Source organism: Rhinichthys klamathensis, unplaced genomic scaffold, assembly GCF_029890125.1.
Source record: "Rhinichthys klamathensis goyatoka isolate OS25496 unplaced genomic scaffold, OSU_Roscu_1.1 h1tg000331l_1, whole genome shotgun sequence".
NCBI classification, from domain to species: Eukaryota; Metazoa; Chordata; class Actinopteri; order Cypriniformes; family Leuciscidae; genus Rhinichthys; species Rhinichthys klamathensis.
In genome coordinates this window covers 1,018,396-1,029,774 of record NW_026606846.1, presented here as the reverse complement: position 1 = coordinate 1,029,774, position 11,379 = coordinate 1,018,396, and the positions used below count along the sequence as shown (strand labels likewise).

The 11,379-nt window shown below is 40.1% G+C and overlaps 2 protein-coding genes across 2 annotated transcripts; both read right to left on the bottom strand.

Moving 5' to 3' along the window:
- Positions 1-274: 274 nt before the first annotated feature.
- LOC130106019 (uncharacterized) lies at positions 275-2,385 on the bottom strand. Its single transcript, XM_056272215.1, has 2 exons — positions 1,843-2,385; positions 275-894 (listed from the first exon to the last, which is right to left on the bottom strand). Exons 1-2 carry the CDS (start codon positions 2,228-2,230, stop codon positions 275-277), a joined length of 1,008 nt encoding a protein of 335 aa, XP_056128190.1. The 5' UTR covers positions 2,231-2,385.
- An 834-nt stretch (positions 2,386-3,219) lies between these two features.
- ndufa6 (NADH:ubiquinone oxidoreductase subunit A6) lies at positions 3,220-10,332 on the bottom strand. The gene is made up of 3 exons (XM_056272194.1): positions 10,161-10,332; positions 3,496-3,611; positions 3,220-3,417 (listed from the first exon to the last, which is right to left on the bottom strand). The coding sequence occupies exons 1-3, from the start codon at positions 10,327-10,329 to the stop codon at positions 3,286-3,288; spliced, it is 417 nt and encodes a 138-aa protein (XP_056128169.1). The 5' UTR covers positions 10,330-10,332; the 3' UTR covers positions 3,220-3,285.
- Positions 10,333-11,379: the final 1,047 nt, after the last annotated feature.

Here is an 11,379-nt window from a genome sequence, read left to right as displayed (position 1 = left end):
GCTGGGTCTAAAAGGAATGCTGGTCAGAGGAAGATGAAGTATGTGCACTTCAAACGGCACAACAGGAAGGATCTCTATCAAATGTTCAAACGGACCTTTCTCTCATCAAGCAAGTCTCGAATGGTGAACCCACGGTCCGCCATGACCTCATCACCAGCCCTCAGATAGTCTAGGAACCCACTGTCCATGGTGATAAACTTATCGCTGCTTCTGCCAGCATAGGCATCAGATATAAACATGATTAGCCCATTAGGGGCCACAGCGACGAGATATTTCACAGTGTTGCGTGATTTGTACTGGCTGAAAGAGTGTCACTCCTTGAGTCGTAGTTTGTGGCTCTCTGCATGGCACTTTCGGCACAGTCAATGATGCAGGTGGTTCGAGGGTAGTTCCTTTGAAACGACAAGGGCATGGTGGCACGAATGGTCTCTCTTGGAAGCCAGGGGATCAGGACTTTGAACTGTTCACCCATCACGTCAATCCAGTGACTAATCACAATGCTTGCCATGGATGTAGACACATTGAAGCGATGAGCAATATCTCCTAATATTAGGTTTAGTTTTAGCTTCATCAAGGTCATCAGGATTTGGTCAACAACAGGAAGGGTAATTGATAGCTTACTGAAAGGCAACAACACTGTCACCAGGGTGAAAAATTGAACCATACGCACTCCTGTATACAGCCGGGAACTAGCATCATCAATGACCGTGGTGCTAGTCACAGTAGGACCCATTTCTGCCTCGCACTGTGTGGCCTTGTCTACTTTAACAGACTGTGTTGTTGAACAGTACATGTGGTCAATATGTGACGGATCCTCCCATTGGGTCTGGGCATCTCGAAATTTTGGTGTAGCAGGCTCGGCCTCACAGGCAGGCTGACAGGTTTCAGGAGCATCTAAAAAGGGGAAGAGAAAACATGGATGGAGCAAAATTAATTAAGGCATAGACCATTTCTTTTACTGTGCGTCTTTGTTCCTGCCAGGTAAAAAATACATTCCAGGAGAGAAACACATGATTGAATTGAAAGAAAAAGCACAATGTCTAAGAAAGTAAATAATAAGAAAAGTAAAATATAAATTTTTCCACAACACTACAAACATCACAATGGCAAAATTTGTATTACAACATTGCACTCACACTCACACACACACACACACAAACACACCATCACAACAGCCTGCCACCTTGCATTGCATTTATGATGTAGACTGCGTTCACATGCTATGGGAAATATGATATTTCCCACTTGTGAACTGGTATTTACCAGTGTGTTGCGTTCAAGTGCTTTTGTTGTTGTAATGTGGTAAAAAGATGGCGATCCAGACCTGTTATTTAGCTAAAACTATTTTAGATTGCTTAAGTCATCTGCAACAGCAAGAAAATGATGCATCAAAACTCAAAAGGTAATAATAATAAAATAATATGCTATATATTTTTTAGATCATGAATAGTATATATTTTTACCATTCACGACTCTTGGGGTGCTCTCAGCCTTTTTGAAAAGTTCAAAGGTTATTTCATCTCGGCAACTCGTCCATCAAAATATTCTATGAGTTGCCCAGTGGAAAATACCACATGAGGGGTGTTCATGTGCATTTTCCACGTCGGCTTTTGGTATTTACCATAATTACCATCGCACATGAACGCAGCATAAGGCACACGCAGGCATGCACACACACACACACACACACAAAATTAATGATGTAGCTATCGTGGGCATTGTTTGTCCCATATCCAAAACAATCAACTGCCTCAGCAAAATACCGGTAGCAATGTTAGTGTATGACAACTTGTTCATAATTAACAGTATTGTCAAATTCATAGCTAAATTTGCTTTACTTACCCTCAGATGCAAGTCTGCGTTTCTTTCTCTGGGTGGAGACAGTGGTCCGCTGGGTGAGTTGACGCCTCTTTGGCTGGGGAGGGCGATTGTATCCCAACCACAACTCTGGGAAAGGATTATCCTTGGTTGGTTTTTGGTCAACAAAGTGATAGGAACAAACAAAAACGATGCGGGGTGGTTTCTTTAGATTCAATGCCTTCAGCCAGGTCCTTGATTCCGAGTCGGTATCAGGCTTGCGAAAAAATGTAAACAATGGAGCGCATGGACATTGCCTCTTCGTAGCTGGTTTGTGGTCGTAACACTCTCTATCTAACCACTCGTTCAGGTGCTTTCGCGAGTTTTTGCACCCAACTACCGCACACGTCGTTCCCGAACCACTTTTATTCATGTTGTAAGTTAATTGTTATCCTCTTTGTCACTGCGATATCAGTGCTTTGTCGGCACAACGGAGCTAGGTAGCATTACCAGCCCGCCAGAACGGAAGTGGATTGCATAAACGGGAGGAGTTTAGGATGTAGAGCGGAAACGGCTCAAAAACTTGTGTATAGACTGCGGATGTAAATTAGCAATGTTGCTATAATCCGGCTTGTTTACATTTTTCTATTTTATACTAATGTTCATTAACATGCTTTGTCCCTATCAGATAAATAAACAAACATAAAGGCTGACTCCGTGTTTCAGCATTGCCTCGTTTGAATAGTTAGCTGTGTGTGAGAACTTCACCTGTGTGTGTGTGTGTGTGTGTGTGTGTGTGTGTGTGTGTGTGTGTGTGTGTGAGAACTTCACCTGTGTGTGTGTGTGTGTGTGTGTGTGTGTGTGTGTGTGTGTGTGTGTGTGTGTGTGTGTGTGTGTGTGTGTGAGAACTTCACCTGTGTGTGTGTGTGTGTGTGTGTGCAGACGGCGTTCGGGCTGGTCCGCATCATGATGGTGGTGGCCCCGCTCCGGTACGCCGGGACACAGATCAGCAAGAGCTTCGCTTACGATATATAACGATATATTCGGGCTGGGTAGACCAATCACAACTCAGCGTGCAAATGAAGGAATAGGCCAATCACAACTCAGCGTGCAAATGAAGGAATAGGCCAATCACAACTCAGCGTGCAAATGAAGGAATAGACCAATCACAACTCACTATCTAAATGAAGGAATAGACCAATCACAACCCACTATCTAAATGAAGGAATAGACCAATCACAACTCACTATCTAAATGAAGGAATAGACCAATCACAACTCACTATCTAAATGAAGGAATAGTCGTTAGCAGTCATGAAACACTGCAATAGTTTATAGTTTAAGACCAAATATAAGAGTAGATATCGACACAATCCACTGACGGATGTCATCCGATATATAACACACACACACACAGCTGGAGTGTATTAGCATGAGTGTATTTACAGTACAGAAGCAGAAAATGACAGCACACGTTAGGGGTCAAAGGTCAAGGGTCGTGTCCGTGGTAGAACTTGGAGAGGAAGTCTGTGGGACGCGGCGCCTCGGTCTCGTGGAAGAAGCGCATGATGTGAGTCTTCTGCTTCCACACGTTGATGGTTTCCTCCAGCTCCATCTTGCCCTGAAACACACACACACACACGTCATCACACACACACACACACACACACACGCTGTGAACAGCAGGCGTGCTCCTCACCTTGATGACCAGCATGTCGATGACCCGAGGGTCCGTCACGTGACTGTTCCTGTCGAACATCTCTCGCACCTTATCTCTGCCCTGACGCGCAGTGATGTCCAGCTGGAACGTGTGAACTGAAACACACACACACACACACACACACACACACACACACACAGGTTAGAGAGCGAATCCTTCCAGCTCACAAACATGACTCAATCGATTCACTTCAGTACATCACTCACACACACACACACACACACACACACACACAGGTTAGCGAACGAATCCTTCTGACTCAATCGATTCACTTCAGTGACTGACTGAAACATCTCACACACACACACACACACAGGTTAGCGAACGAATCCTTCTGACTCAATCGATTCACTTCAGTACATCACTAACACACACACACACACACACACAGGTTAGCGAACGAATCCTTCTGACTCAATCGATTCACTTCAGTGACTGACTGAAACATCACTCACACACACACACACACACAAGTTAGCGAACGAATCCTTCTGACTCAATCGATTCACTTCAGTGACTGACTGAAACATCACTCACTCACACACACACACAGGTTAGCGAACGAATCCTTCTGACTCAATCGATTCACTTCAGTGACTGACTGAAACATCACTCACACACACACACACACACAAGTTAGCGAACGAATCCTTCTGACTCAATCGATTCACTTCAGTGACTGACTGAAACATCTCACACACACACACACACACAGGTTAGCGAACGAATCCTTCTGACTCAATCGATTCACTTCAGTACATCACTAACACACACACACACACACACACAGGTTAGCGAACGAATCCTTCTGACTCAATCGATTCACTTCAGTGACTGACTGAAACATCACTCACACACACACACACACAAGTTAGCGAACGAATCCTTCTGACTCAATCGATTCACTTCAGTGACTGACTGAAACATCACTCACACACACACAAGTTAGCGAACGAATCCTTCTGACTCAATCGATTCACTTCAGTGACTGACTGAAACATCTCACACACACACACACACACAGGTTAGCGAACGAATCCTTCTGACTCAATCGATTCACTTCAGTACATCACTAACACACACACACACACACACACAGGTTAGCGAACGAATCCTTCTGACTCAATCGATTCACTTCAGTGACTGACTGAAACATCACTCACACACACACACACACACACAAGTTAGCGAACGAATCCTTCTGACTCAATCGATTCACTTCAGTGACTGACTGAAACATCACTCACACACACACACACACACAAGTTAGCGAACGAATCCTTCTGACTCAATCGATTCACTTCAGTGACTGACTGAAACATCTCACACACACACACACACACAGGTTAGCGAACGAATCCTTCTGACTCAATCGATTCACTTCAGTACATCACTAACACACACACACACACACACACAAGTTAGCGAACGAATCCTTCTGACTCAATCGATTCACTTCAGTGACTGACTGAAACATCACTCACTCACACACACACACAGGTTAGCGAACGAATCCTTCTGACTCAATCGATTCACTTCAGTACATCACTAACACACACACACAAGTTAGCGAGCGAATCCTTCTGACTCAATCGATTCACTTCAGTGACTGACTGAAACATCACTCACTCACACACACACACACACAGGTTAGCGAACGAATCCTTCTGACTCAATCGATTCACTTCAGAGACTGACTGAAACATCACACACACACACACACACACAGGTTAGCGAACGAATCCTTCTGACTCAATCGATTCACTTCAGTGACTGACTGAAACATCACTCACTCACACACACAGGTTAGCGAGCGAATCCTTCCAGCTCACAAACATGACTCAATCGATTCACTTCAGTACATCACTCACACACACAGGTTAGCGAACGAATCCTTCTGACTCAATCGATTCACTTCAGTGACTGACTGAAACATCACTCACACACACACACACACACACACACACACAGGTTAGCGAACGAATCCTTCTGACTCAATCGATTCACTTCAGTACATCTCACACACACACACACACACACACACACACAGGTTAGCGAACGAAGCCTTCTGACTCAATCAATTCACTTCAGTACATCACTCACACACACACACACACACACACACACACGTTAGCGAACGAATCCTTCTGACTCAATCGATTCACTTCAGTACATCACTCACACACACACACACACAGGTTAGCGAACGATATTGAAATGAAGGACCCCAGAGGGTTAAGGAACCATTGACAGATATCCAAAGCATTGAATATCCCAAACTACAAAGTAAATTAGATGACCTGTATAGGTCCAAAGCTAAAGGAGCCTATGTTAGATCCAGGAAAAAATGGCTGGAAGAAGGAGAGCAAAATTCAGCCTATTTTTTTAGGTTGGAAAGATCCAATGATGATCCAAAGATCCTACTGGCTATTAAGAGTTAAAAAAATAATAAAAGTCCCGGCTCTGATGGTTTAACTTCGGAGTTATATAAGATGTTTGCAGAGAACTTATCCCCTTTCTTACTGAAAGTGTTTGAGGAAAGTCTGGAATCGGAAGCACTCAAGGGGTCATCACTTTAATACCCAAACCCAATAAAGACAAAGAATGTTTAGAAAATTGGAGACCGATTACCCTCTTGAATAATGATTATAAAATTCTAGCTCTAATTTTAGCAAAAAGAATTAAAGATGTGCTTAATTGTATCATCGATGAATCACAATCAGGTTTTATGGGAAAACGTCACATAACAAATAATATAAGATTAGTCGTAGATATTTTAGATTACGAGGATCTCATCCCTAATGAAAGTTATTTGCTTTTCCTAGACTTCTACAAAGCCTTTGACTCGCTCGAGCATAATTTCATATTTCAAGCCCTTACCAAATTTGGGTTTGGAGATTCGTTTTGTAGAGCAATCAGGACTTTGTACAGAAATAATAATAGTGTTATTAAATTAAAATTCGGAACCTCACCAAGATTCGATTTGTCCCGTGGAGTAAGACAAGGCTGTCCTATATCTCCATATTTATTCTTGCTTGCCTCACAATTTTTAGCTCTGCATATTTCCAATAGTAATTTAGAAGGTATAACAATTGACGATACACTCTAAACAATGCTGGGTTGTTTTAACCCAAATTTGGGTCAAATATGGACAAACCTAAATGTTGGGTTAAAAATGTAATTTCAAATTTTCAACTGTAAATTTTTTTAATTGCATTTTTAACCCAACATTTGGGTTTGTCCATATTTGACCCAAATTTGGGTTGAAACAACCCAGCATTTTTTAGAGTGTAGACAAATTATCATTAGCCAGCTGGCTGATGACACCACTTTGTTTTTGAATGATGCCTCTCAAATCCCTTTAGCTTTAAGATTGATCGATTCCTTTTCCAGAGCTTCGGGTCTGTGTCTAAATATTAACAAATGCGAGTTAATGTCAATAAAAAGCTGTAATGTTCCCTCTATATGCAATATCCCTGTGAAAGATCAAGTTACATACTTAGGAATTGTAATTAATAAAGACCAAAAAACAAGATGTAAACTAAATTTCGATCCTCTAATAATGAAAACCCAAAGGAAACTGAACTCTTGGCAATAATTTTGTTTGGAAAAATAAAACCCACTTCATTAGAAAATCAGTACTGATGAATTCGTTAAAAAAGGGGGGATTGGATTTTTTAGATTTTACTTAACCGCCGGCGGGCCCATTTGCCATTGCATGTTTAAAACAATAATATCTTAGTAAAAACCTAAAGTAATATTGCCAAACTATATATCATTTGAAAGCTTAAAATCTCTAGTTTTCATATTTGGTGGCTGTTATCTAAAATATATTACAGAGGAGCAGAAATTTATCAATTTGCAACAAGAATATTTCATATTCATAAGGAGTATTTAGGCCTTTATTTTGAAATAACAATAAACACGAAAAATCATGAAAGATTGGTAGAAACCTCAGTTTGTTTTCATGCCATGAGTTCAAAAGATAACACCAATTCCATTTTATGAGAAAAAAAGGTCTGAAAATGTTTTAAATATAAAGAAAAATGTATGGATTCTCGATTTGTAATGCGGCTGCGAGGTATAACGCTATAACGTAGTCTTTATGCATTTATTAGAGGTTTAATTCAAATCAAATACTGCCAAACCACCCCTACTACTTCTGAATAGGATGTCTACTTCATAAATTGTATGAAAATTATGGAAATACATGGTTCAGATCACTCAAAACATATAAAAATGGAGGCGCCCTTATATGGGCAGTAATGGAGTCTGGTGTTCACCTAGTGAAAAAGTTGGGTACTGCGCCCGAATAAAATCTTACTGAAAGCTCATTTTTTGAGATATCAACCTAAAATTTGGAATACAACTTGTTCAGATATTTGACTTTATTTTTCTTGCAGTTTTAGAGTAAAATATATTTTGTAATATATATATTTTATATAAAATATTAATCATTATATTTTTACATTACACAATTTCATAAACTCAAACTTATATAACTTTTTTTCTGTTTCATTTTTTACAATTTCTGGACTTCTACAATAATCTGGAAAATGTCTTCTTTAAAACAAGACCAGCCATAGGTCTATATTCCAAAGCATTCCTGAATTACAACCATTTAAGTTTGGATAGTGATTTTTATGTCTATGCAAAAAAAAGGGGGGTCCCAGTTAACAGGTTAAACACTTTTAAAATGAATTGGCTTAAAAATTTCCTCAATAATCCCTCTTCACTTTGGAATATTATCCCCAATTATATTTTTTCAAAAGTAGGTGGCCTGAATTTTCTCTTACTTTGTAAGTATAATGTCACAAAGATCCCTGTCAAACTCTCTAACTTTCATAAGCAGATGCTCTTGGCATGGGCCCTAATATACAAACACAACTTTTCCCCACACAGATATTACTTATGGAACAATAAGGATATTCTCTACAAGAATAAATCACTTTTTTTTTGACAACTGGTTCAAAAACGACTTTCTTTTAGTTGGACAGATTTTTAATTCACAGGGCAGACTTTACAACTATTTAGATTTTTTACAGAAATATAACATCCCTATAACTGCTAATGAATATGCTATTGTTTTCAATGCAATTCCCTCTGGAGTGTCCTCTCTGTTGCAAGCTTCTACATTTCCATGGCCATGTCCCCACACAGAGAAATGTTGGTCAGATTTGTTCATTTTTATCCAGACCTATTTTGTAAGTGACTTTTCTTTCTGTTTTAAAGATGTTTTCTTTGGTTTGTTTGACTAGGACAATATTATATAATTAATTTGTGTTTCCTTCTAGCTAAATTTCACATACATAAGCAAAAATTTACTGGATCTAAACCTCTCTCTTTTCTCTATTCAAAGATGATCTTGACAGATACATGGGAACTATCCAAAGCTCTGTTAATCCTAAAGCAATGAAAACTGTATCTCTATATTCATCCTTTATGTCCTCTTAAGGTGAATGCACTGCATTCTTGTTTTTATGTTACCCTGGCAACTTATTTGTGTCTGTGTATATTGTTGTCATTTTTGTTTTATTTTTTCCATGTTTGTATGTATTGCTGTAATGGTTTGTAATGTTTAATAAAAAAAATAAAAAGGTTAGCGAACGAATCCTTCTGACTCAATCAATTCACTTCAGAGACTGACTGAAACATCACACACACACACACACACACACAGGTTAGCGAACGAATCCTTCTGACTCAATTGATTCACTTCAGTGACTGACTGAAACATCACTCACACACACACACAGGTTAGCGAGCGAATCCTTCCAGCTCACAAACATGACTCAATCGATTCACTTCAGTACATCACTAATACACACACACACACACACACACACACACACACACAAACACACACACACACACAAGTTAGCGAGCGAATCCTTCCAGCTCACAAACATGACTCAATCGATTCACTTCAGTACATCACTAACACACACACACACACACACACACACACACACACACACACACACACACACACACACACACACACACAAGTTAGCGAACGAATCCTTCTGACTAAATCGATTCACTTCAGTGACTGACCGAAACATCACACACACACACACAGGTTAGCGAGCGAATCCTACTGGCTAAACTGCGAGAGAAAGTAAGACAAGAGTTTGTGAGATGTAAACTTAAGGGGTAAAGTTTAATTTCTGACTGTCTTCTCAGAATTGCGAGATATTTTTTTAATTCCACGGTGAATCTTCTTCAGCAAACAGAGAAAGAGGATCGGTAAAATTACTAATAACCAAACAACAACATTTACTGAAACTCGCGTTTATTTAAGATGATGTTGTTTGTAAGAGCTTATTAATAAATCAATTTATTAGGAAAGCTGTAATGGCACATAAGCACTATTTTTTATTATTTATTAAAATGAGATAATTATCTTACAAATAACTGGTTCCGTGGCAGAAATGAATCACTGAACGTATGTTTTTGTGAACAGATTAAGCTCTTTGGATCAACACCATGGAGAAAGTGAATGTTTAACACTCGAACCGAGTGTTTCTGCAGCTGTGTGTGTAGTTTGAAGTGTAACTATGAGCATTTCTCTGTATATTCGTGTGTTTGTGACCTTGACGCGCGTCCGCGTGTGTGTCTCGCGGTGTGAGCGCGACCAGTACCTGCGTTGGGCACCTCCCGGTACCAGGCCCGGTACAGCTCCCGAACCCTGCGCTTGGCCTCGTCCAGGTCCCGGCTGAAGATCGGCCTCACGACTTTAGCGGCCGCGGAGCCGGTGCGGGTCGCGGTACTCGCCGCCATCTTGCGCCTCTGCTGCTCTGCTCTGCGCATGCGCTGCAGCCGCCAATCACACACCCGCCGCGGGACTTACTGTGGTCACACACACACACACAGACAGAGAACACGCGTTACACACACGCATATCTGAATAAGTTCAGATCATAAGTTCAGATATGCGCACAACGCTTATCTGAACACAAAACACATCTCTATGCGCACGTCTGTAATTTTTGTAATCTTACTTCTGTCATCTTTTACCAATTCATGTCATAAAATCGACATATGCTTTAAATCGACTTTTTACGTCATAATGTCGACTTCTCTTCTCATAAATATGACTGTCATAATTTCGATTTTGTCATAAGGGCCTCAAGATGACTTGAAATGAATTTAAGGCACATTTTTACATAAGCAAAAACTCGGATTTTAATTCACCCATCTCAGCAACTGTCCTGGAAAACCTGCACAGCCTACATGAGGAACTTTATTTGAAATATATTTATTAGAAATTGAGTAAAAATATTTGATCACTTTTTATGGAAAACTCATGTTAACTGAGCTGATCTAGACTCACTCACTCAGTATTATTACAGTATTGACTCATGTCATCTTGAAAACTCCACTTTAAATGAACACACACTCATCTCTGCTGGTTAGTAAACGCTCAGTTGTGATTATTCACATTATTTCAGTGTTGTGAAGGCAATGAATAAACAACAATCATTATAATAAGACTGAAATAACAAGCACTCAGAGTCCAGAAACCAAATAACCCATATTTATTAGCTATAGTTCGATATGTTAACATATGCGTTAAACTCTAAACTTAAATATGACAACACAAACATCTTTAAAAAAACATTGGCTCATTCAAGCAAAGCTCTTTTGATTTTGTGGCACGAAGACAGTTGAACACTATGGAAGCTCGTGTCTGCCACAGAACAACACTACCGTATCTCGCGATTGCGAGTCTAGGTATAAACTCAGAATTATGAGATATAGACAGCAAATGCAAGAACTAAAATCAAAACTGCGAGAGAAAAAGCCAGAGTTTGTGAGATGTAAACTTAAGAGGGAAGTTTAATTCCTGACTTTCTTCTC

What these genes read in the sequence shown, in the direction of transcription:
- LOC130106019 (XM_056272215.1), bottom strand. Translation starts at nt 2,230, where the DNA reads ATGAATAAAAGTGGTTCGGGAACGACGTGTGCGGTAGTTGGGTGCAAA. An exon ending in ACGCAGACTTGCATCTGAGG is followed by an intron (nt 895 to 1,842) that starts GTAAGTAAAGCA and finishes TCCCCTTTTTAG; the next exon opens with ATGCTCCTGAAACCTGTCAG.
- ndufa6 (XM_056272194.1), bottom strand. Translation starts at nt 10,329, where the DNA reads ATGCGCAGAGCAGAGCAGCAGAGGCGCAAGATGGCGGCGAGTACCGCG. An exon ending in CCGGGAGGTGCCCAACGCAG is followed by an intron (nt 3,612 to 10,160) that starts GTACTGGTCGCG and finishes TGTGTGTTTCAG; the next exon opens with TTCACACGTTCCAGCTGGAC. An exon ending in TCGACATGCTGGTCATCAAG is followed by an intron (nt 3,418 to 3,495) that starts GTGAGGAGCACG and finishes TGTGTGTTTCAG; the next exon opens with GGCAAGATGGAGCTGGAGGA.